Consider the following 25433-nt stretch of genomic DNA (forward strand, 5'->3'; position numbering starts at 1 on the left):
TTTAAGTACATAGCAAGTGGCTATTAAGTAATAACCCAGATGTACAACACCTGTTAATTTTAATCACAATGTTTTACAGTTGCACACTAAGACACAACCCTGGAGCATATCCCCAAGACTGCCACTTTCTAGCCAAACCCACACAAGATTTCGCACAACCCAAGTTTTTCAGCACACAAAAACTTGAGTTTTACGAAAAATAGCTGATAAACTCTCCAGGAACGTACTTAACGATGATTTTATCATGAATCTAGGAGTAGTAGTTCCTGCTCTGCACTCCCAAATATTTGAGATGCCAGCCACAGTGGCTTGTTTCATCCTCACTAAACAGCACAGTGCGAGGCACTGCTGCTCTCGATTTAGGTTCGCTCATGCCCTCCATGGGTCCACAACCCGTCTCCACTGCAGTGTATCACATGCAGTGTACTGACATGTCCGCTTCTCCTCTCACTATTGTGTACCAATCTCCACTTTAAAACCCCATCCTCATGACCTCGCATGCCCTCTTGTTATACATCCAGTGCTGCAACTATCACTGGTGAGAATAAATAGCCTAAGAACTCAGTGGCATGCACCAATCACCATTGGGTACAGTGTCTGTTATAACTTTACAGTGAAAATAAGTGAAATATTCATGCCTCCATTAAATTTATGTGAACGTATAAAAAATTTGAATTGGAGATCACAGACATGAGGAATATGATCAGAGTTACCACAATTGTAGAGTATTAGTACCAAGAAAGCAAACTATACAAAAGAAGTTTTGATCAATAAATATTAAACATTTAACAATAATATATATGGAATAAAGAGAGTAGTTCATTAGTTACAAAAATTGAGTATCACAGAATGAATTTAAAATTTTCGAATACAATAGAAAATATGGTTACGAAATGACAAAGCATTCATATCAAAAAATAAAAATTTAGAAAGTGAGGTCCACTCCAATAATGCTCCTGGTGCAGAATATGTAATGAATGACAAGTTTACTCTTTATGCTGCACTTGTTTCTCACTATTACTTGACAGAAAAGAAACACTGATTTCATATGAGGTATTTCAATTCAATTTTCAGTAAGGGTAGTGATTTGAAAGTTTAGGTTTAGTTGCTGTTAGTTTTTTTAATACTCAAATTTGAAAATATGTCATTTTCATCAAGATTTTCTGATTTATCTACATTATTTCAGAGATTCTGTAGCAGAAACATTTCAGATGGCTGAATTATTAGTAGAGTTCAGTGCATCCAGAAGTAGATAGGTGTTTAATTTTGTGTCTTTTGATGAATCTAACTTGATTTTGTTTTAAATTATTGATTTGTTTTATTCCTTTTGAAAGTGTTTTCAATGGATTGTTAGTGTAGTCTTTTCTTTCTATTGCTTAGACACCTTGTTTATGAGGTGAAAAGATGAAACTATTTAGCATTCACTTAAATGCTAGAGGAAGACAGTTTACAGAACTCTCTCTCTCACAGTCACAAACACACGCACACACAAAATAAGTGATGACTTGTAGTACTAACTAAAGCCAAGTGCTTATGGGCACAAGCAAGCAGATGCAGGCAAGCCGTAGCCTGCACAACTGTTTGGCTTGACCAAGTGCTTACTGGCAAGAGTGGGCAAGTGACCTGTGTGACAGAAGAGACTGTGAATATAGTGAAGTAGGGCTGCCTGGCAGGTAGCCTATACAAGCTGTGCTTGCCTATGGGCGAGCTGACAATGACTCACAGAGCCCAAACCATATGGGGAAAAGATGGAACAGCATACTGTATATGATGCAGCAGAGATTTATAAGCATATTATATTGATATTTTTGTTAGAATTCTTGTCTTAATGTCAGTGATTCTTGTCATTTTCTCAAGGATGAAGAGGATTCCCTGGCACTTGTTTTTCAACATGTGAAACCAGAGGATGCAGGTCTATACACATGTGTGGCCTCTACTACATCAGGAAAAATATCCTGCAGTGCTGAGCTGACTGTTCAAGGTATGTAACATACAGTATAGCCCATCTTGTAAGTAACACACTGGTTTGTTTAAACTGTTCACTTAGTGCTTGGTGTGGCTTATATTGACCTAGCAAGTGAGAGAGAAGCAAACAGTTGTCATGCAGAGAGATGGTAGCTATTATGGGATGGTGATGAGAGAACTATGAAATGTACATGGCTTTTCAGTACATTTAGTTCAGTTTGGAGCTTCTGTTTACTGACTGATGATGATAAGTAAAACTGAATATTAATAATGTTTTTCAGACCCAAGTGAAACCTCTGCTTACCAGCTACAGTTGGAACAACTGGAATGGGACTATCAGACTGACCTTGCGGGCTATGTAAACAACTAGACTCTACCTGGAATTAAATAACACTGAAATTTAACAATTCCTTCATACACGAATACAGAAAAGGTCCATAGCAAATTCCTTATCATTTTTGGACTGTACTCAGCCATTTACTGAAAAGCACATAATAATTGTTCACATAACTGTTCCTGCCCCCAACAACTTCTGTTTACTGTAAATATAGTTCACCCATGCCACAGTGTCGTATATTAAGGGCAATTGTTTTGGTTATTAACTTTCTGTTTTCAGGAATTTAAACATGGACAGCTATAACTTAAAGGTATAGAATGAATTGCCAACCTCAAATAATATGGGCTGTGGCATCAATAAGAGTGTTATGAGATTATACACAAGGCTTGTTGTGCCACATTCTCTATGACCTCGCAAAAACAATAACTCTACCCAAACTTGGCCAGTTAGTGGGTAGCCCATCCTATGCCATAATTATAAAGTCAAAGGCCTGAATATGGAAGATTAATCTTCTGAAACTCGTCAACAATGGACATTATTAGAAGTCTTCAAATAGGAGATTTGCTTGAGAGCACCCATCCCTAGATCGAGCTGGGCAATATCTCATGGACAAAGCCACCTGGTCTTGCACACTCGCTACTTTCTTGTTGGAACCATAACTCTGTGCCTGTATCTTGGTGATACTTCTGATATTCCTGTTTTTAGTCTTGGATGGATGGCCACAGAAGTGTTGCTATTGTTTCTCCTCCATGAGTCGGAGTCAGTGCTAAGAGATAAGTCTTTTTTCAATACTCATGTTACCAAGAGCTAAGAGATGACAGCACTGCCAAATGCCAGTGACATTGAAACTGACATTTTGAAACAAATCAAAATTTACCTTTGTAGGGTGCACAGTGGGTATTAAATAAAAATCTACACCTAAATTAATTCAAAGGAACATACCCCTATATCATCAGGCCCTTGTGGCACTGTGACTTTTCAGTTTATGCATCCACAACAAAACAAATTGAGTAACTGGATATTTTTAGCCTTCAGAGGTTTGTTGCATTTCTGAATGGCTCAAAATATGCCGTGAGTTCTTGTCCAGAGTCACTATTTAACCATGAAGTTTTCAGTGAACCTCTTCTTTGCAAATATTTCCACAACTTGGTCATACTACTGAATCATAGATTGCATCACCATAAATAGGCTATTCCATCTACTTTCCATTTCTTGGTTCAAGCTTGGCACAAACAAATTCAAGTCGCCTATCTTCTTCATGAAGTGGACCACATCATTAACAGCAAAAATCATGGAAAATATCATTGCAGGCTCATTTTTTGTGTAACTACCACCAAAAATGGGTTCAGAGACAGTATTCAGAACATGTGTAATGTATGATGGCAAAATGGCAACAGTGCCTTGTATATACTAGTACCTGAGTCAGGAACAAATAAAATCTAATTAAAATGCTGAGGATTTATTTCTAAATTGCAGAATGTTTCAACAGTATGAGTCTTAATAATGAACCCAAATTTTTGTTATGAATTTCTCCAATAGTGTTCAATTTTTGTCAACAATCTGTGTAGTTATAGAGAGATAAAACGTTTTGTGAGACAGGTAGGTCAACATATCTGCTATGTGTGTGTGATGTGTGTTTTATTCATCTCATAACGTACACAATTTCAGAACATATGTATGATGTACTGGAGACATGTTAGAGTTACAATTTGCTTATTTAAAATTTTGTCACACTTACAATAATACTTTATGGAGCATTTACTTACTTGCAATTTGTCAAACTTACAGTATTTACATCTACTATAATTGCCATAAATTTTTATTCAATTTTAGGGATCCAGCTCAAAGTATCACTTTGTTCTTCATGAAATCTTCCACAGAGTAGTAGCATTGTTCAATTAGAAAATCGTGTAACTTGCTTTTTAAAATATTCATTCATATGCCTGGACGATGCTGGACATTGTTCTGTCTTTTGATATTGCTTGACACTACTGTAATATGTGACAAAATGTTCACAGTGTCAAGCTCCGCAAATTATAAACTGACTTCTTACAAGAAAGTGCTGACACACAAGAGCATAGTTTTAAGCTATTGTGTTTTGTACATTTGGTTAAATCCATAAATCTTAAACTGTAATAGACTTATTTGTAACTTTTTCTACAAATTGTTCCACCATATGTTTAGCTAAGTAATATTGTATATCCATTAGAAATTGTTGGACAGTCCCATAACTTTTTATATTTGTAACATTGTTAATACTTATATGGTTTATTGTTGCCTTCATCAAAAAGTGCTTGCCAAACTTAGAAAGTGAAACTGTTATTGTAATAACCTTAAAACATTCACAATTCAGATGCAAAAAAATTGTAGCCAGGTATCATAAAATAATGTTACATTTCTTCAGAGATACATACGGAGAATAGGTAATGTATCCATGTTGCAATTTTTATTTTGGCCACCAACGTTTTCTGAAAATATGACCAAATTCCTACTTTTTATCTTCATATAGCAGACATACTTCAATAAACAACTACTTACCTCATCACTGCCTTCAGTAGCAACACTCTTGTCCTTCATGAACATAAAACCAACATCTGTAGTGTAGTTATGAATGCTCAAATTTTATATCCAAATCTTGCGCAAATAAAAGCAGGACCAGAGGAATGTTTTGGTGTGAGTAGCCTTTGTTGCAAGTCAGATTTCTGGGCTTTCTTTTGCTTTGCAACTGAATTCTTCGGGTTTCTTTCTCAAAGCTGCAGCTCTTTGCAGTTCTCAGATGCAGCTGTTTTTCTTTAAGGACCTCTGTTATTTCTCATTCAGTATGGTACTAATCAGAGTATAACGTGCAGCTCATCACAAGTCTTGCAAGTATCTGACTTTGGTGACTGAAATCAAGTATTAAATGAATGACAAAGAAACTGCCTGTATTGTCTTCACAGTCAGACTGAATGTTCCTTTCTTCACAGTACTTAACAAGCTAATCATGATATAATGCTGCGGTATTCAAATCACTGTTAAAATACACTTTATACGAGTTTTGCTATAGGCTATAATTTGTCTGGTATGGAGATATGTGTCAGATATAATTGTGGAAATCCTGGATTCTGTCTCCAGGAATACAATTTACATGTTTTTCATGTTTTCCACTTGTTTTAATATGGACCACCAAAAAAGATTTTCTGTACACATTCTGCATTGTCCATCTGTATTTAAATGTTAAAATTATAGGGCTTTTGCTTGTGGTAAGTGTTGTGGACTGACAAGACAGCCAGTCCACAGTGACGGGTAACCGAAAGGCACGCGCTTAAACTCACGCAGGCTGGCGTGAGGTCTGAAACAGGATACGTAATGAATGCTATAAAGAAAAGTGAATTGGTCTTGTTACTGTACATGCTTCATTAGATACATAGCAAAGGATAAATGGCGCCTTGCTAGGTCGTAGCAATTGACTTAGGTGAAGGCTATGCTAACTATCGTCTCGGCAAAGGAGAGCGTAATTCTCAGTGAACCATGGCTGGCAATGTCGGCTGTACAACTGGGGCGAGTGCTAGTAAGTCTCTCTAGACCTGCCGTGTGGCGGCGCTCGGTCTGCAATTACTGACAGTGGCGACACGCGGGTCCGACGTATACTAGCGGACCACAGCCGATTTAAAAGCTACCACCTAGCAAGTGTGGTGTCTGGCGGTGGCACCACAGTAAGATTGTGGAGAGGTTTGATCACTCCTTTCTACAGGATATGATTTTATAAAACTAATAAATATAAATTTTGTTTGTCAAAGTCAGCCAGATTCCAGTAGCAGTTAGAAATATCGTTATTGGCATTTGGCAGTTTTTCTGCACACTTCAGAAGACAGCTACACAGTTGCCTAATGGTGTGTCCAGGAACTGCTTCTCATTTATAGGTTCTATAAAGCCTGCCTTCATTTGTTTTTTGCTTCTTTCTTAGTAGTACTTCTTTTCTGATGTGTTGTAGCCTATTCGATGTAGGATGTGGTGACCTGCTCCTTCCTTCTTCTCTGTTACTGGATGTAAATTTTGATTCTTTCTATAAATAAAAATGCACAATTTATTGTAGAGAGCTGAAGCTGGATAAGAATATCTTTAATGTTAGGACTGAAATAATGCTAACCCTCAAATATGTGTGTAACAGGTTTTCTGTTACTAAAAAGCGAAATGAAAAAGTTACAACTTTGTAAGAATTCACTGATATATTTTGCATTAAATGTATACATTCAAATCATTAATGAATTCCCCAAAATTTTAATAAATGCTATGCCAAACCATTTGAAGTTAGACTGATGCAAAATATACTGCTAAGCCAAACTTACAGTATTTTCAACAACTGGTGTATTTCCACATATGTAATTAGTATTTGCATCACTGTCGTCCTAAATGAATCACAGCCATAATTAATATCATTGTTAAACAACCATCTTTTTATTTGATTACAAGATTTCAACATAACTGCTATGTGTAATATGTTGGATGACACTGTTTTCATCCAAAGATGAGAAGTAAAATATGATAAGACAAAACAATACATATAGTTATCAGCTCTTTCCAGCTGTAGAAACGTTATCAACATGTAGCTGAAATCACAAGAGATAATGTGGCCAGACTTATTTTACAAAATTGAGGGTTAGCAATTTCATCCACTGTCCCCTTAAAACCTTCCATCTGATACTGGTTTATATGCATGTAGATCTTTGGCCTCCATTTCTGCATACCTTTTACTGATAGTATTAACTATGGAAGCTGGTAATGCTTTAGGACTTATATTTTGGTGTATTCTGCTAACATGTGCCATCACATGCATTGTTGTGAAACTGAATGAAGAGAAGAGCAAAGCACATGCTGCAGTACACATAATCAACATGTTTTATGTCCTGAATATTCACTAATGAAGATCTTTCCAAGTACTGCTATGATCACAGTCTACCACACTAAGTACATATTCTTTGGAACCTAGTTTCATTTTTACACATCCTTTGGTCTCATGTTCTTGTGATATGAGTCTGCAGTGAGTACCTGATCAGCAATTGAGTAATTACTCAGACTGATCATTTGAACACTCAATGCCCAAACAAGCATGACAAAGTCAGACATAGTTGCTTTTCATCTGTTGGAATTTCCCAGCACATGTGCCAACCAACTGAAGTGAGCACAAATGCAAGGTGCAGACTTCTGAAGGAAAATGTGGCAAAGGCAACCTTACTGCAATTAATAATTTCTATGGTCAAGTCACAAAGAGATAAGGTTGTAACCTCTGTATGGCTTGTCTGAATGTGATGACTAACTCAGATCTGTAGTAATAACTGAAGATAATGCTAATATTTCCCTTGGTGGTATCCTAGTGGATGTGCATTGCCACTGTCTTTGTGTAACCTGGGGAAATTGTGTAAGATGTACAATTGTATCACATAAATGACTCTCATGGATGCTTGCAGAATATAGTGTTCTGTTTTGAGAGAGAGAGAGAGAGAGAGAGAGAGAGAGAGAGAGTGCAAAATTCACCGTTACCACAAAACATCCTACTTGCAAATATTATGAAAGGGTCTAATGAATTATGTCCTCTGTTAAAACTCCTCAGAGATAATTACAGAATGACTAATAAAGTTATAGAAATGGCTTCTGCAAATTCTAGAGAAATCAAAGTTAATTCAATTTAATTCTGATATTTATTAAGTCGTAATATCACATCAAGGAACAGAACAAACAAAAAGGTGCAAAAGGCATAAAAAGCAGGCATTGTATCAGTGCTGCTGTCTGTTACATAGCAGCAGCCACATTTAAATTCATAACATATTCCAAAATTTTTTTAAAGCTCTGTGAAGCAGACATTTCTGTTCAATGCTCTGAAATAAAATCTGACACATCAAAAGATGTGAATTAGGCAAAACAACAAACTTTTTTTTCTTATTACACAAGGGTACAGCATGTGAAGATGTTACAGCCTGTTCAGAACATCATATTCAGTTTGATGTTCCAGCACTGCATGGTATCTCCAGTAATATCACACATATTTATCTCAGTTAATGACTTGACTGTTGCTGCAAATCCTAAGTCACTGGTTAACACAGGAAAACTTTCAACCAAAGGTGTGAAAAATCAGAATCATACTACAAACTTAGAGACTGATATCTGCCACCACTAGTAAATCTGATTACTTTTTTTAAAAAATCTGAGTGACATACAAGTTGTGTGTGCAACTCATATTTATTCACTTAATGTTACTTTTATTCAAAATATGACTACAGAGCACAACTGCACAGATACACTCCTGGAAATTGAAATAAGAACACCGTGAATTCATTGTCCCAGGAAGGGGAAACTTTGTTGACACATTCCTGGGGTCAGATACATCACATGATCACACTGACAGAACCACAGGCACATAGACACAGGCAACAGAGCATGCACAATGTCGGCACTAGTACAGTGTATATCCACCTTTCGCAGCAATGCAGGTTGCTATTCTCCCATGGAGACGATCGTAGAGATGCTGGATGTAGTCCTGTGGAAAGGCTTGCCATGCCATTTCCACCTGGCGCCTCAGTTGGACCAGCGTTCGTGCTGGACGTGCAGACCGCGTGAGACGACGCTTCATCCAGTCCCAAACATGCTCAATGGGGGACAGATCCGGAGATCTTGCTGGCCAGGGTAGTTGACTTACACCTTCTAGAGCACGTTGGGTGGCACGGGATACATGCGGACGTGCATTGTCCTGTTGGAACAGCAAGTTCCCTTGCCGGTCTAGGAATGGTAGAACGATGGGTTCGATGACGGTTTGGATGTACCGTGCACTATTCAGTGTCCCCTCGACGATCACCAGTGGTGTATGGCCAGTGTAGGAGATCGCTCCCCACACCATGATGCCGGGTGTTGGCCCTGTGTGCCTCGGTCGTATGCAGTCCTGATTGTGGCGCTCACCTGCACGGCGCCAAACACGCATACGACCATCATTGGCACCAAGGCAGAAGCGACTCTCATCGCTGAAGACGACACGTCTCCATTCGTCCCTCCATTCACGCCTGTCGGGACACCACTGGAGGCGGGCTGCACGATGTTGGGGCGTGAGCGGAAGACGGCCTAACGGTGTGCGGGACCGTAGCCCAGCTTCATGGAGACGGTTGCGAATGGTCCTCGCCGATACCCCAGGAGCAACAGCGTCCCTAATTTGCTGGGAAGTGGCGGTGCGGTCCCCTACGGCACTGCGTAGGATCCTACGGTCTTGGCGTGCATCCGTACGTCGCTGCGGTCCGGTCCCAGGTCGACGGGCACGTGCACCTTCCGCCGACCACTGGCGACAACATCGATGTACTGTGGAAACCTCACGCCCCACGTGTTGAGCAATTCGGCGGTACGTCCACCCGGCCTCCCGCATGCCCACTATACGCCCTCGCTCAAAGTCCGTCAACTGCACATACGGTTCACGTCCACGCTGTCGCGGCATGCTACCAGTGTTAAAGACTGCGATGGAGCTCCGTATGCCACGGCAAACTGGCTGACACTGACGGCGGCGGTGCACAAATGCTGCGCAGCTAGCGCCATTCGACGGCCAACACCGCGGTTCCTGGTGTGTCCGCTGTGCCGTGCGTGTGATCATTGCTTGTACAGCCCTCTCGCTGTGTCCGGAGCAAGTATGGTGGGTCTGACACACCGGTGTCAATGTGTTCTTTTTTCCATTTCCAGGAGTGTATTTATGAGAAATATTACCTTCAAGCTATACAGTACAACTTGGGACACAATACAGAAATGAAGTGCTGTTAGTCATTTTTTTTTCTACAGCAGAATTGAACATTGTGTACTGATGTGATTAAATGACCATTGCATTGTGTAACTTCGTGTACAGCTTAATAGCAACAAGTAAATTTTGCCTGATACAAGGCACTGTCAAGACTGATAATTGCACACTGTGCAGAACTACTTTGAGCAGCCTAAACCCGAACAACAACTACTGCAATGACAGCCATGCAAAATGAGTTGTTATAAACAGATGAAAAGTAGTGATGGATGTTCATTTGAAAAATGAATAATGGGCCTTCACGTGGTTATGGATATGAGTCAGAACATCATAAACCAAGCAAATGCTACTACAGTGTAAATCAGTATCATAACGAATCCTTGCACTTCCCTTTTGCGGATTCTAGACTTGCATTTTCATTTATTGGTTGTAGCGTCCACTGATGCAAATATTATTTTTATAGATTGATTTTATCTCATTGTTATACAGTGTATATGTCATATGCTGTATAAATTATAATATCCAAGAAGTAACATTTCCCATTTTTCTGGAAAAACAGTCTCTGTTTGATTACAATCATCACATTCATAATTACATCTGTTTTTGCTAATAATTACTGTCATTGCTTTCATTCCATTTCTGACTCTCATTTGATATATCTTTCTTGGCATAGCATATTAAACACCTTAGCCTACCTTTTATTTGTCTCCTCATATGTTTCTCTCTCTAACAATTCAGATTCAACATTCAGTCATAACTTCCCCATTTGGTCTGAGCATAGTCATGAGTATTTGCCATGACAGCTGTGTTCATGTCTGATACTTTCATTTTTATTTGTAATGTTCGTATATGCTATCATTTTCATGTATTTGAAATGTATGAAGAAAATTATATTTGCAAGCTTCCATTGTTTTTAGGTTCTGTAAACCAGCTCCTGAAGGAACCAGAAGCCCCTAAAATTGTAACTGAAACTAAAGCAACAGAAGTGAGTGTTGGTGGATCAGCTATGTTGGAACTCAAAATAAATGGCTTCCCTAAACCAGATGTAAAATGGTGAGCATGCAGCTGAGAACAAAACAGATGTACTTTTAGGCTAAATCCATAGTTGAAAGTATACCCCATGTACCCATTTTTTAAAACAATTTTTCTCAATTTTCCTAACCTTATATCAGTTTATTCCCTTTCTCTTTTCTTTTAGTCTCTTGACACTATTCGAAAACCATCCAGTACTTGCACTGTCATTAAGGATACCTTAAAGCTTTGAGTCATTAAAAGATTGAAAGCAGAAATGAAAACTTTATTTTAGAAGAACTGCTTCTATACAATAGCAAAAATTTATGAATACCAGTGTAAAATAGCCAAGTTAATTGTTTCCTTCTATACGCCAAGTTGTAGTTCATTGTACAGATGTAACTGTTGTATAAATAATTGTCTAAAATATCCAAGTTAGTTGTTTTCTTATTATTTTATTGTTATTTTGGTTTAAAATAACATAGTAAATGGTTTTAAATCAAATAATGGAAAATCCAGGATGGAATGTAACAATATTATGAGAAGGAAAGTTGCTACTCAGCATCTAGCAGAGATTATGAGTCACAGATAGGCACAACAAAAAGACTCTCACAATTATATCTTTCAGCTGTTAAGGCCTTTGTCAACAATAGCAGACATACACATGCACGCACACTCACTCATGCAAACGCAGCTCACTCACACAACTGCAGTCTCAGGCAACTGAAACCACACTCCAAGCAGCAGCACCAGTGGAATGATTGGAGTGGCAACTGGCGGGCAGTAAGAAGGAGGCTCAGTCTAACATGCAGCACTTCGCTGTCCGGCATCCCCACCATACTATCCCCCCTCCAGCCTCCTCCTTACCCCAACCCAGTCGCCACTCCCATCATGCACTGGTGCTGCTGCCTGCAGTGTGGTTTCAGTTGCCTGAGATTGCAGTTGTGTATGTGACTTGCGTGTGCTAGTGTGTGTGTGTGTGTGTGTGTGTGTGTGTGTGTGTGTGTGTGTGACAATTGTGAGAGTGTCTTTGTTGTGTGTATCTGAGTCTCAGCATCTCTGTTATATGGTGAGTGGCAACTTTCCTTCTCTTAATACTAGTAAATGGCTTCTTATATACCATGTGTTTTTAGCTGATTTATTTAATTTCAGTGTTGTAACTGTTGATTTTCTAAGTATAAGCACGATTTTTAGGTTCAATAAAAATCAAACTGGCGGAAAGAAAATCACAACATAAAAAATAAAATCAGAATGTTGAAAGCAAGCTTGCAAAGAAGCATGCGTAATGTTGTACAAGTGCTGGATATCAGTTTGTGGAATGGAATTCTGTGCCTGTTGCTGTTGGTCGGTCAATACAATATTCCCAAGAGTTAGCAGCTTTCACTCAGTTAATACTAGGCAGAAATCAAATCTGCATGTGGAATGCACTTCCTTAAACTGAAGAGTTTCCTCATGGCTCACTCCTTCTATTCTGTTGAGGAGCTCCTGGAAGAGCTAAAAAATTAAGCAAATTCCAGTGTGACATTGTTGATTTTCTTTATTTAAACTTACAACTTGTCGCCTGAATATGTTTTTTATATTTCATTTTATCTGTTTCTACTATCGTGTTATAATTTCATATATTGACTTGTTCCATGACCATGTAGACTTCTTCTTAATTTGGTCCCACAGAACAATAAATAAATAAAGAAAATAAATAAACATGAGCAGTTAATACTGTTTGTGGATGTTATTGGATTTGTCTTTCAATGATATCTCTTATGTGCTCGGTTGAAGACGGATCTGATGATTGAGCAGACCAAGGCAAAATGTTGACACCCTGTACAGCGTATTGGATTCCAACAGCAGAATGTGGGCGAGCGTTATCCTGTTGCAAAACACCCCCTGGAATACTGTTCAGAAATGTTGGCACATGAGATTAATGTACCAGTTTGCAGACTGGGTGCATGGGATAACCAAGAGAGTGCTCCTGCTGTCATACAAAATTGCAGCCCAGACCATAACTCCAGGCATAGGTCCATTGTATGTAGCATGCAGACATGTCGGTTGCAGGCTCACAACTGTCCTCCTTCTAACCAACACACAGCCATTGGTGGCACTGAACCAGAACCAGTCTTCATCAGAAAACACAACAGACTTCTAACCTGCTTTCCAATGAGCTCTCATTTAACACCAGATGGTGGTGGTTTGGGGTCAGTGGAATGCACGCTACAGGATATCTGGCTCAAAGTTGTCCTTGAAGTAACTAATTTTTAACAAGTTGTTGTGTCACTGTGCTGGTAACTACTGCTCAGATTGCTGCTGCAGATGCAGTATGATGTACAAGAGCCATATGCTAAACATTATAATTGTCCCTTTGAGTAGTACCACATGGTCATCTATAACCCAGTCTTTGTGTGACCACACATTCCCGTGACCACCACTATTAGCAATTGTGTATAGTGGCTACATTCTTGCCAAGTCTTTCTGTAACATCGCAGAAGGATCATCCAGCTTCTCACTGCTCTAATACATGACCTCTTTCAAACTCAGTGACATATTGATAATGATGTCTTTGTCACCTTACAGGCATTCTTGACTAACATCAACTCACCATGTCCGATCTCAAAGGTAACTAAAGTTCAAGACCGTTGTCGCACATATTTAGACCAAACCTGCTTCGCATCCTCATAGTGACACTACTAGAGCCTCTCTTATGTGACTGGCACGCATTTTCGATGGATATAATCTTTCAGCTGTAGCAACACGCCTACCAACTTTCATTTATGACACAAAACTCCTTCTTGGTGTTGCAATTTTCTTTTCTGTCAGTGTATTTCATGAATATGAAACTTAATCACAGCTTCTGAATTCATTTGATGTTGGCTTTACTAGGCGGGGCTTATAGATATACTATATATTAGTGGCACACAAAAATTTGTGCTGGACTGGGACTTGAATGCAGATTTCCCATTTATCGTGACATATTTCTGTTAGTATTTTATGGCTCTATGTGGTGCTTCATAATGAAAGCCATGAAAATACCAGTAACCACGACTTGAGACACTTACATTATCTTCTCAGTTAAATACAGTGAATTATACTTTGCATAAATTATTTTGTTACAAAGAAATCCACATTTTAAAACACAGAATACTGTATTAAAATAAATACCAGATAAAACATACTTGTAGAGTACTGCCACATCTTTTGCAGATAGTGTGCTGTTTGCAGCACAGTTAGTTTTTGTGAATATCAGCCTGTTCATAAGGGCGGGGAAGGGGCTTGTTCAAGTAATGTTGCTATTTTTGAATGCCAAATCAATACCACTTTTGTACAACAAAATCATACATTTTCAGAATTTGAAGGTGCTTCTTCCATTCAGTATACATTATTACACCTTACAGAGGGCTACTAACTGTTGAAGAAATGGTTAGAACTTAGTTACATGAAGCCTAGACCTGGGCATTTCCAGAAGAACGTTGTTTTTGTCTCTCACACACACACACTTTGGAGCTCATGTCCTAGATGACAATTGTTGTGAAGTCATTTCACCTCCTAGTAATAATTTTCATCTGATGTCAAATTTTACATCAATTTTATTAAATGCCTAGCCATTACTTTTGATTCTACAAGCTTAACTGTAATAATAATAATAATAATAATAGATTTATTTTGTCCGTGTATAATTCAGTGGGAGGTCTATCTAGTGCAGTTATCTGATTAAATTCAAAATTAAAGAATTATCCAATACCAACCATTAATTTCCTGTGCTGTTCTAGTGTATGTTTATCAGTGACTTGTACAACACACATTTTTGATGTCATTAGTTTTATTTAACATTCTTAATATATGAAATGAATTTATGAAACAATATTTATTGTTTCTGTGGCAAATGTCATACTGTAAGAAACATGCATTTTGATCACTTTGCCATATCCAGGTACAAGGACAACAAGGAAGTAACAGCAGGGGGCAGGGTTCGTTTTCTTTATGAAGATGATGAAAGTATCTCCCTTATTATTAAAGGTGTTACACCAGATGATGCTGGAAAATACAAGATAGTAGCAAAGAATGATCTGGGAGAAGATTCTGCTGAAGTAGATCTGATGGTCAAAGGTTAGTTTATACTACACATATTTTCAAATCATATGGTTTTCATATAATTAGTGATAATAATAATAAAGATTTTATTGTCTTTAGGCCATTACAGCAATTGACAACGTCAAATGAAGATACAATTTATAATACATTGTGATAATGTATTGACTACTGAAATATTTTAGCTTATATTACAATAAATGTGCAGTGGGTCATCTGTTGGATTACTGCATTTTACAGTTGAAGAATTCATTGATATCATAGAATGGGTGGGCAATAAACTATTGATGCAGTCTTTCTTTGAATGTATGTTCAGGAAGATCCTGTATAGCATGTGGCGGCTTATTAAATAGTTTGTGCCCTGTGACTTCATAGCTATTTATTGATTTTGATAATCTGTGGTAAGTGGTGTATATGTAAGGGTTTGCAGTGAGCCTTATGTGAAGAATTTGTAATTATCCTAATGGCTTTCTTCTGCAATAATAGGATGTCATGTATATGACTGCAGTTACCCCACAAGATAATGCCATAGGATATTATACTTTGTATCTTCTGTTGTCAATTATTATTATAATAATATTCATTATTGTTATCATTATAACAAATATAATAATATGAGAGACAAAAATGATGCACTTATTTGCCAGTTGCTGAAAGAGGAACAACTGGAGTAGAGCTGATTGGAAGACTAACAGAAAAAGACATGTGCAGTTTAGTTCTCAGAAGTATCAGATGCTTCATAAGAATAAAATTCTTCATTTATACTTTCGATATGCACTTTTTGTGATAATTTCCATTTTAGAGTATTGCACATGAGATACAGGTGTATACTATAAAAATTTGTTGAAGGTCATACTTAAGCCTTGGATACATTTCTAACAAATCTACCACTTTATATTACATGTTGGTCCAACTTTGGAATGCAATACATCAGTGATTGTACGTGGTATGGGTTTTGAAAGTCCTTGGTAGGTTTCTGGAGTTATGTGGCATCAGATGTTTTTTCACAGGTCCCACAGTTCCCCTAAATTAAGGGCCAGTGGGTTGTGGGCTCGGAACTGATACCTGCTAGTATCCCAGATGTGTTCTACTGGACTAGGATAAAGTGAATTTGGCAGCTAAGATATTAATGCGAGTTTACTGCCATGCTTTCTGTTAACTACTGTAGCATGATTATGGCCTTGTGACATAGGCAGTTATCCTGTTGGAAGATGCCATCACTGTTGGGGAATACATCAGGAATAAAGGAGTGAAATTAGTCCACAGTAATGTTCATATAGTCTACAGATATCCTGGTGCCTTTGATTACTACCTCAGGTCCCATGGAAACCAAGGAGAACATCCACATAACATAGTACTCCCCCCACTGCCACATTCTGAGCAACTGTTTTTTGGATGTTGGCATATCCACACCCAACCATTGAACCTAGTGTAACAAGAATCTGATTCTGCCAACCAGGTGACATGTTTCCATTGATTCACATACTAATCTGAATGATCTCAAGCCTTGTGCAGTTGATGTCACTGGGACATCATGGGAATGCCTGTCAGGGGAGCCAAATTCCACTCTTTTAAAGAATTTGGAAGAAGAGTTACTTCCATCACAAAATTTTGTGTGGCAAGCACCGAACTAGTATAAATTATTTTTGCAGTAACACTTACTTCTTTACTCTGGACTACTTTATTAAGCTACTTCTGCAGTAATATACTCCTTTAGTAACTGTTGGAGAGCTCGATTACTATTTAATTCTTTAGTTGTTTCTAATGTATTAATGCCTTTTTACTAAAGAAGTAAGCCATTTCTGCAGACTGCTGGCATGTGCATTACATCCCCTCCCAGAAAATATTGACTTCTGGTAGACATTATTGCATCACTTATTGCATGATTTATGTTCATCACTATAATTGTAGAAGCTAAAAAGGATTATTAAATTGAATTATTAAAATTGGAAAATATAAATCCTGTCATATTAATTAATGATAAGATCCCTGTATTATGAAAAAGAAATGTGCTATTAATGGATGAATCTGTTGTTAACCCCACCATCTAAAGCTACCAACATCCATTGTTGGTTGGTGACACTTATTAACATATGCGCCAATTTGAGATACGAGCTCGCAGCAACATGGAGGTAGCTAGGAAACGTTCAAAAAACATACCAGAAAATGAAAAGGTACGAATTGCTGAAGTAATGAAAATGTACATAACTGCTATTAAATCTAAAAAGCATGATATCAACATGCTAAAAAGGAAAAAGAATGCTTGGAAAAAAAAGGAAAAAAGGAAAAAAAAATTACACGTTGAATACAACGCAGAAGCTCTTATGCAAAAATCACAAGAGCAGCTTAAAGTAATTTGGAAGGAGATGAAAACAAAAGCAAAGAAAATGAAAGCTAAATGTAATTGAGAACAATTTCAAACTGGCAGTGGAGTAGGTGAGGCGAAGATCAATGATATAAGCCAAATGGTTGTTGATACGATCTCACAAGTTTTCGAAGGGATAGCAGGAGTTCACGACAATGACGCATCTGAAGATAATGTGGTACTTTCAAGCAACTTTGACTATTATAACTGCTGTAGGTGGAACTTGATCCCATATTCATGAACCTCGCCCTGCATTCTTTGGTGGGGGCTTATCAGAAGATGCACCCAACAAAAGAGGGAGACAACCTGTGGTTGTGGTGAAGAGCCGAGAGTTGTTGAAAAAAGCAGACAGGCTTCATTCCTTAAAAAATTCATTTAATATGAGAGGAATATGATGTAAAAATGTTATTAATAGAAAGATGAAGAAAAATCATGGAAGAAGAGCATAACCTTAAATGGAAATTATGAATAAGTTGAAGAACATAATGGAGCAAACTTCAGGTTCCACTTCTTCAGCCAATGTGCTCATGAAATGTGGGTTTTTGTGACTGAATAAGAATGTTGTGTAGAACTGCAGCAGCCACAATAACATTCCCACACTTGTTTGGTTTAAATCACACTGTTTTAGTGAGAATTTGGAAACGTTTCTTTAAAACACCGAATGCTCACTCTGTTACACATCTGGTAGCAATATGGGCTCTATTGTAGCACCGTTTGGCTCCTGTGTGGGCTCAGAACACAGGTATGATAAGATGTTTCAGAGGGAATATCCACTATCTTCAACAAGCGACCCATCATGTTGTCCATTTTCGAACTCTGCAGCAACTCTACTATTGTCCCAAATATGTACATCATGCATGGAATGCGACCAATGGCTTACCATGTTCAGAATCTTCATATTGGCATCATAGATAGAAAAGAAATTCTTGCATTTTCTGTATAGTTCTGCTTGTGCTCCAGAAGGACAAAGTATGGGTATATGTACACAATCTATGGCCCCTGTGACATTTGGGAATCTACCATTTCGATGGAATTGCCTTTTGTTCTTTGATATATTTTCTTGGCTCTGTGGCATGGACACATACAGTGGCTTTAAGGCAATTAAACTTTTTATCATACTGTTGAAAGTTCTTCCAGCAGTAGTACGATGGATATTAATGAGATCCCCTGCTACGATTTGATAAGTACCTGTATGAAAGATTTGCATCCTCAAAGAAGTTGCAGTCTTGGAGACAAGGCACAGTTCCAGTCAGAATTATGCTGCAGTAATGGCTTCAGCATACCAAGCAGCAACTCAAAATATTCCTTACGAGATCCAAACCGCTCTTTGAAATCACTGTCACTAAACATTACAAAAGTGTCTCTTCTCTCCAGTACAACCCTCATTCTTGGGATGTTCACCTCTTCCTCCATCTCCACATATTCTTTGTAGTCCAGGTAATCCATAGAATTCAGCACTTAAAACACAGAACTCAAGAATCGCACCTTACTGTGTTACTTTACTCCTACTACTGCCTAGGAGTAAATTTTGGCTTTGTTTCCCACTGATGTTACTAACATAGTAGCATACTCTTCAATGGTTCTCTCCACCAGTAATGGAGGAAATAAATTTACTTCAGAAGTAAATGAAAAATTTACTCCTGGAGTAATTCACTCTTTTAGTTCAGTGCTATTGACTGGAAGTCACTGATTTTCTTCTCCTTAGTAACTTTCTACTTTAGTTCACTCACTCCTGATTGGTGCTCACCACCTTTTATTTAGACACCACTGTTCTTATGCTGTGTTCCATGGCTGTGAGTGGTGCACTATTGCTTGTAGACACATTGGACAGTCTGCATTGATACACCAACAAATTGGGCAACTTCACTCACAGTAAGATCATCATTACACATCAAACGCAATAGTTCCTCTCAGTGCTGCAGGGTCACATTAAACCTGGTCCAGTTCTGCACCACCTACAGTGATCATTTGCGATGTGACTAATATTTGCATGTTGAACTTGTTTTGAATTTGATTTTGTTTGTGTGAAATGCATTAATCAGTTTTCTGTGTCTCTGGTCTCTGTCATGTCTCACTTCCATTTGTTGCCAGCAAACATTTTGAGTCGTTCACATTCCAGGTGCTTAAATTTGCAAAGTATCTTTACAGTAACAATGAGGATCAGGAAGTAGAGTTGGTCCACATTATTCTGTGTGTCTCCTTTTTCTGGCACAATTCTATAAAAAATCTGTATTAAATATGATAGATCTGGATCTCAGGCATCTTCCATACAAGACTACTGTCATCATCAATTTCTATTACTGTCACCATCATCATTTCCTATGACCTTAGCCTGTGATTCTGTCTCAGTGTGGATGCTTCTGTGATGACAATCCATGTGCGTTTCTAGCCTAAGCTTGTACTGTTATACTTTGGACACAGGTTTTTATGATTTAATTTCTCCCATTTCAGTGTAGTTAATTAAGGTCTGAACTTGTTGATTTATGGAATCTACTTCTCAATTCTACAAACATTGGCTTGTATATAAGTTGCATCTTTTCCTTGTGATCAATAAGAAGATTACCAGTAATGCTCATCTCATCCATGGGGAGAAAGCAGCTCAGCAGATATTGATGTATAACATAATTTGTTTTCCAGTTGCTATTAGAGTGGGCAGAGTGAGGGTGACAGAAACACAAACTGTGTTTAGTGTCGTATTTCATATTTAAGAGTTTCTAAAAAAACCTGGCTAGATAATAAATGGAAAATAGACAACAAATCACGCCATTCAGAGCTTTTGAGTTATATCAGTGAAAATAATCAGTATTTGAAAATATAGGTGAAAAATCTGCACATCATGTGGCAGCAGGAGCAAATACATATAAAATATATGGAAATGCCTAAGCTTTCAGAGCCAGTGAGTCCTTCTGGCAGAAGGTTTGAAGGGAAAGGAAGAGGGACGAAGGAATAAGACTAGCAATAAACAAAAATGAGCAACTTAGTATAACATGTTTTCATTATATGTTAATTAAAACTGAATGTAACAGTTTTAGATGTTCGTACCAATTGATTGAACTTTATGGGTTTGGTACATTAGTACTTTATCATCGTTTACATATTACATTACCTACTACGTAGAGATTACTACTTTGTTTATGTTTCCGACATTATCTTGTTATTTGTCTAATTTGGAATGGTTGCTTATGATATAATTAGTGTAGTAAGGAAATATACAAAATTGGCCATTACAGTATTGGAAACTGGATAGTGGCTAGCCCTCAATGAACTAAGAGTTATGGTAACCATGTGTTCAAGTTGCTTTCCATTCTAACCTGTTAAGTTTCACAATGTGGCCACTAATCTTTTTTCTCTCCTCAACTTCAGTCCTTCTCTGCCCTCTTCCCCCTCTTGCCAAAGTTTGTAACTGCACCTAGTAGCTCTACCCTTTCTCCACAATGTTGCTGCATGCTCCTCCAAGCAGCACTAGACCTTGCTCCACCCCTACACCGCTATCGCTCCCCCTCCCTGCCCTAGGATCCACATATTGCTTCTCCTATAAGGTGCAGTTACTGTATGCAGTATGACCAGAGACATTGGTCTGGTGTGTGTGAGTACTTGTGTTTGTGTGATCACATGTTTTCTACATTAGAAAGCCTTTTGTCCAAAAGCTCAATTGCATAGCAGACTTTTTGTTGTGACTATCTGTTGGTCAACATACTACTAAGCTGAGCAGACAAATTTAGGTACAGCTTTAAATTATAATTTTTCTGTTTGTTCCAATTTTGATGAAATAAAGCATCTATGTAGTTCCATGCTACACTCAAGTTACCTGTGGAAACCCCACGAAATTTTGTCATGAAGTTTCAGAGATTAGTATGTTCAAACAGACAGGTATGGTGGTTTTCCAGTTTTGTTATTAATATATCAAAAACTACAATCAACTGAAAATATTCAATAATACACCAGGCCAGAATATGACATAAATATGTGTTTTAAACACCATCATGGTTTCCTTTATAAATTTATTTGTTAATAAATCCACTAATGCAGCCATCTTTGCACAAAATGAATTCTTAATGTAAAATATACCACCTTACTCTTTCTTCTAATATGCTTTTGGTGTAAACTATGACCTGTACCTTTTATTGTCCAGTTTCTTGATATTTAAATTTTTAAATATAATTTCGTAACATCCCCTCATGTGAATAATCTTCAAGAGAAATAGAATCAAATTTGTATCAGTCACTCATTTCTTAACTGTTTCAAATGAAAAAGTTGGCTTTCTGTAAAACTTCTCCAACTTTGGACAAATTTCTCCTGCAGAAAAATTTTTCAAGATAGACATTTGCAATGGCTCAAAATTCTCGTTTATCTATTTCATCAAAATGCACAATTGGAAGTAGCTATACAAACAAAACTATTTCACACATCATGTTCACACTTGACTCATGTATTGTGCACAAGACACAAACATAATGAAAGTTTTTCATTGCTCTCATATTAAATTCAGAAATAACTGAAATTTTTAATCACTCAACTGTCTGTTGGCAGCAACCCATTTGTTTTCTTTTCACTTTTCCATCAGAGGTACTGACAATGAGTGTACTGGGTGCTGTTTGTTGCTTTCCTCTTTTATTATCAAGTGAGCAGTGACTCAGTGGGCTGCGGTGCGATGTGGTGATTTTTATCAGTATTTAATGTTTCAAAAATAATTGATGGTGGCTTATCTTGCAGAAGCTTGTCAAGTTGATACTAGTTTCTATTTATAAACATTAAATAGGCCTAAAAGAAATTGTTACTGTGTATTCATAATTATCAAGTACATTCCTAAGTAGGGCCTAGTTATTTTTAATATGAATTGGTTTCTAATCACATACAAAAATTGTGTGAATTTTTTATTCCAGCACCACCAAAAATTAAGACCAAAATGCAGGATGCATCATGCATGACAGATCAACCATTTAAGATGACTGTTGAAGTGGAAGGAGTTCCAGAACCTGAAATCAAATGGTAAGGGAAAATAAAAGACAATTCTATTTCAGTCCTCAAAAAAAACTGTCAGTAGCAAAATCTTTAGAGAGGAACTATATTTATTTATATTTCTGCCTGCCCTGTTTCAAAAATTAAATACAATGTTACTTCTGGTTAACAGGTACAAAGATGGCCAACAAATTGTACAGACAGATCGTATAAAAATAATCAAGGAAACTTCAGAGACATACACCCTCTCCATTACAAGCACAAAATTAGAGGATTCTGGGTCCTACTCAATTGTGGCAACCAATGAAATGAGCCAGACTTCTGAATTTTGGAAATTTGTTGTCCACTCTGGCCCACAGTTCCTTAAAACAATGAACAAGTCAGTGGAAGCAAGGGAAGATGATACAATAACATTTGAAGTCAAGGTTCAGGGTGATCCTAAACCAGATGTGAAATGGTAATCACTGTGCTCATTTATGCAATTTAATTGCTTATTTCTGTTCTAGATTTTTAGTTTACTTCCATGAACATGTGCAGATTAATGGAATGTTTTGTTATTTATTTTGTTATATTACAGGCTTAAGAATGGGGAAGAGCTCAAAGCAGATGGAAAGCACATTATAACTGAAGTTGATGGCCCAACACACACTTTAACAATCAAAGGCACTACAAGAAATGATTCAGGAACTTACAGTTGTGAAGTGATAAATGATCATGGCTGGAAAAAAGATGAAGGAGTATTAAATGTCCGTTGTGCTCCTGAGTTCAAGAGAGATCTGTCTGACCTTCAAGCAAATGAAGGCGATACAAATATTGAGTTTAATGTTAAGGTTGATGCATACCCCAAGCCTAAAGTGAAATGGTAAGTTATATAATAAAATCAGTAAGATTATTATTGTTGTTGTTATTGTTGTGTGTGTGTGTGTGTGTGTGTGTGTGTGTGTTAGCTGTAAGGAGAAGATATAATACTACATAAATGTGAGGTATGTTTATACAAGTGGCATACAATAAGCAATGCATCAAATGTTTTTCTGAAATCATGTTGGTTTTGTTCAGCTTTACAATACACTATTATTCCCCACTCTTGTGGCTGCAAAATCCTGTTTTTCAACATAATCCCCATTAAATGCTGTGGCCTTACGCCAGCTTATTGGGAGTGCCAATATATCCACATGGTACCATTCTACTGGCTGACATCAGAGCCAGCATCTTTCTGTATCAATAACGTCCCCATCATCCATGTATTGCTTCTTGTAGGTGCAACCTTCATTGGACCAAATGGATGGAAGTCGGAAGGTGTGAGATCTGGGCTGTAGGGTGGATGAGGAAGAACAGTCCAATGAAGTTTTATGAGTTTCTCTTGGTTGTACAGACATGTGTGAGGCATTACTTTGTCATGCAAAAGGAGAAGTTCATTTGCATTTTTGTGTTGATGAACATGCTGAGTTATTTCTTCAGTCTCCTGAGGGTAGCACATGACTGTTGCACTGTTGTTGTTGTGGTCTTCAGTCCTGAGACTGGTTTGATGCAGCTCTCCATGCTACTCTATCCTGTGCAAGCTTTTTCATCTCCCAGTACCTACTGCAACCTACATCCTTCTGAATCTGCTTAGTGTATTCATCTCTTGGTCTCCCTCTACGATTTTTACCCTCCACGCTGCCCTCCAATACTAAATTGGTGATCCCTTGATGCCTCAGAACATGTCCTACCAACCGATCCCTTCTTCTGGTCAAGTTGTGCCACAAACTTCTCTTCTCCCCAATCCTATTCAATCCTTCCTCATTAGTTATCTGATCTACCCATCTAATCTTCAGCATTCTTCTGTAGCACCACATTTCGAAAGCTTCTATTCTCTTCTTGTCCAAACTATTTATCATCCATGTTTCACTTCCATACATGGCTACACTCCACACAAATACTTTCAGAAATGACTTCCTGACACTTAAATCAATACTGGATGTTAACAAATTTCTCTTCTTCAGAAACGCTTTCCTTGCCATTGCCAGCCTACATTTTATATCCTCTCTACTTCGACCATCATCAGTTATTTTGCTCCCCAAATAACAAAACTCCTTTACTACTTTAAGTGCCTCATTTCCTAATCTAATTCCCTCAGCATCACCAGACTTAATTAGACTACATTCCATTATCCTTGTTTTGCTTTTGTTGATGTTCATCTTATATCCTCCTTTCAAGACACTGTCCATTCCATTCAACTGCTCTTCCAAGTCCTTTGCTGTCTCTGACAGAATTACAATGTCATCGGCGAACCTCAAAGTTTTTATTTCTTCTCCATGAATTTTAATACCTACTCCGAATTTTTCCTTTGTTTCCTTTACTGCTTGCTCAATATACACATTGAACAACATCGGGGAGAGGCTATAACCCTGTCTTACTCCCTTCCCAACCACTGCTTCCCTTTCATGTCCCTCGACTCTTATAACTGCCATCTGGTTTCTGTACAAATTGTAAATAGCCTTTCGCTCCCTGTACTTTAACCCTGCCACCTTTAGAATTTGAAAGAGAGTATTCCAGTCAACATTGTCAAAAGCTTTCTCTAAGTCTACAAATGCTAGAAACGTAGGTTTGCCTTTCCGTAATCTTTCTTCTAAGATAAGTCGTAAGGTCAGTATTGCCTCACGTGTTCCAGTGTTTCTACGGAATCCAAACTGATCTTCCCCGAGGTTGGCTTCTACTAGTTTTTCCATTCGTCTGTAAAGAATTCGTGTTAGTATTTTGCAGCTGTGATTTATTAAGCTGATAGTTCGGTAATTTTCACATCTGTCAACACCTGCTTTCTTTGGGATTGGAATTATTATATTCTTCTTGAAGTCTGAGGGTATTTCGCCTGTTTCATACATCTTGCTCACCAGATGGTAGAGTTTTGTCAGGACTGGCTCTCCCACGGCCGTCAGTAGTTCCAATGGAATATTGTCTACTCCGGGGGCCTTGTTTCGACTCAGGTCTTTCAG

The 25433-nt window shown here is 37.8% G+C and overlaps 1 protein-coding gene across 3 annotated transcripts in view; it reads left to right on the top strand.

Annotated features, from left to right (window-relative positions):
- LOC124593678 (obscurin) overlaps positions 1 to 25433 on the top strand; it is a 688571-nt gene that overhangs the window by 298301 nt on the left and 364837 nt on the right. For all 3 annotated transcript variants that reach the window (XM_047131972.1, XM_047131974.1, XM_047131973.1), the window contains 6 exons: positions 1858 to 1981; positions 10964 to 11099; positions 14980 to 15155; positions 22386 to 22491; positions 22634 to 22918; positions 23039 to 23323. In XM_047131972.1, the coding sequence (XP_046987928.1) occupies positions 1858 to 1981; positions 10964 to 11099; positions 14980 to 15155; positions 22386 to 22491; positions 22634 to 22918; positions 23039 to 23323 (1112 nt within the window). The remainder of the gene's footprint in view (positions 1 to 1857; positions 1982 to 10963; positions 11100 to 14979; positions 15156 to 22385; positions 22492 to 22633; positions 22919 to 23038; positions 23324 to 25433) is intronic.

Source organism: Schistocerca americana, chromosome 2 (genome assembly GCF_021461395.2).
Source record: "Schistocerca americana isolate TAMUIC-IGC-003095 chromosome 2, iqSchAmer2.1, whole genome shotgun sequence".
Lineage (NCBI taxonomy): Eukaryota > Metazoa > Arthropoda > Insecta > Orthoptera > Acrididae > Schistocerca > Schistocerca americana.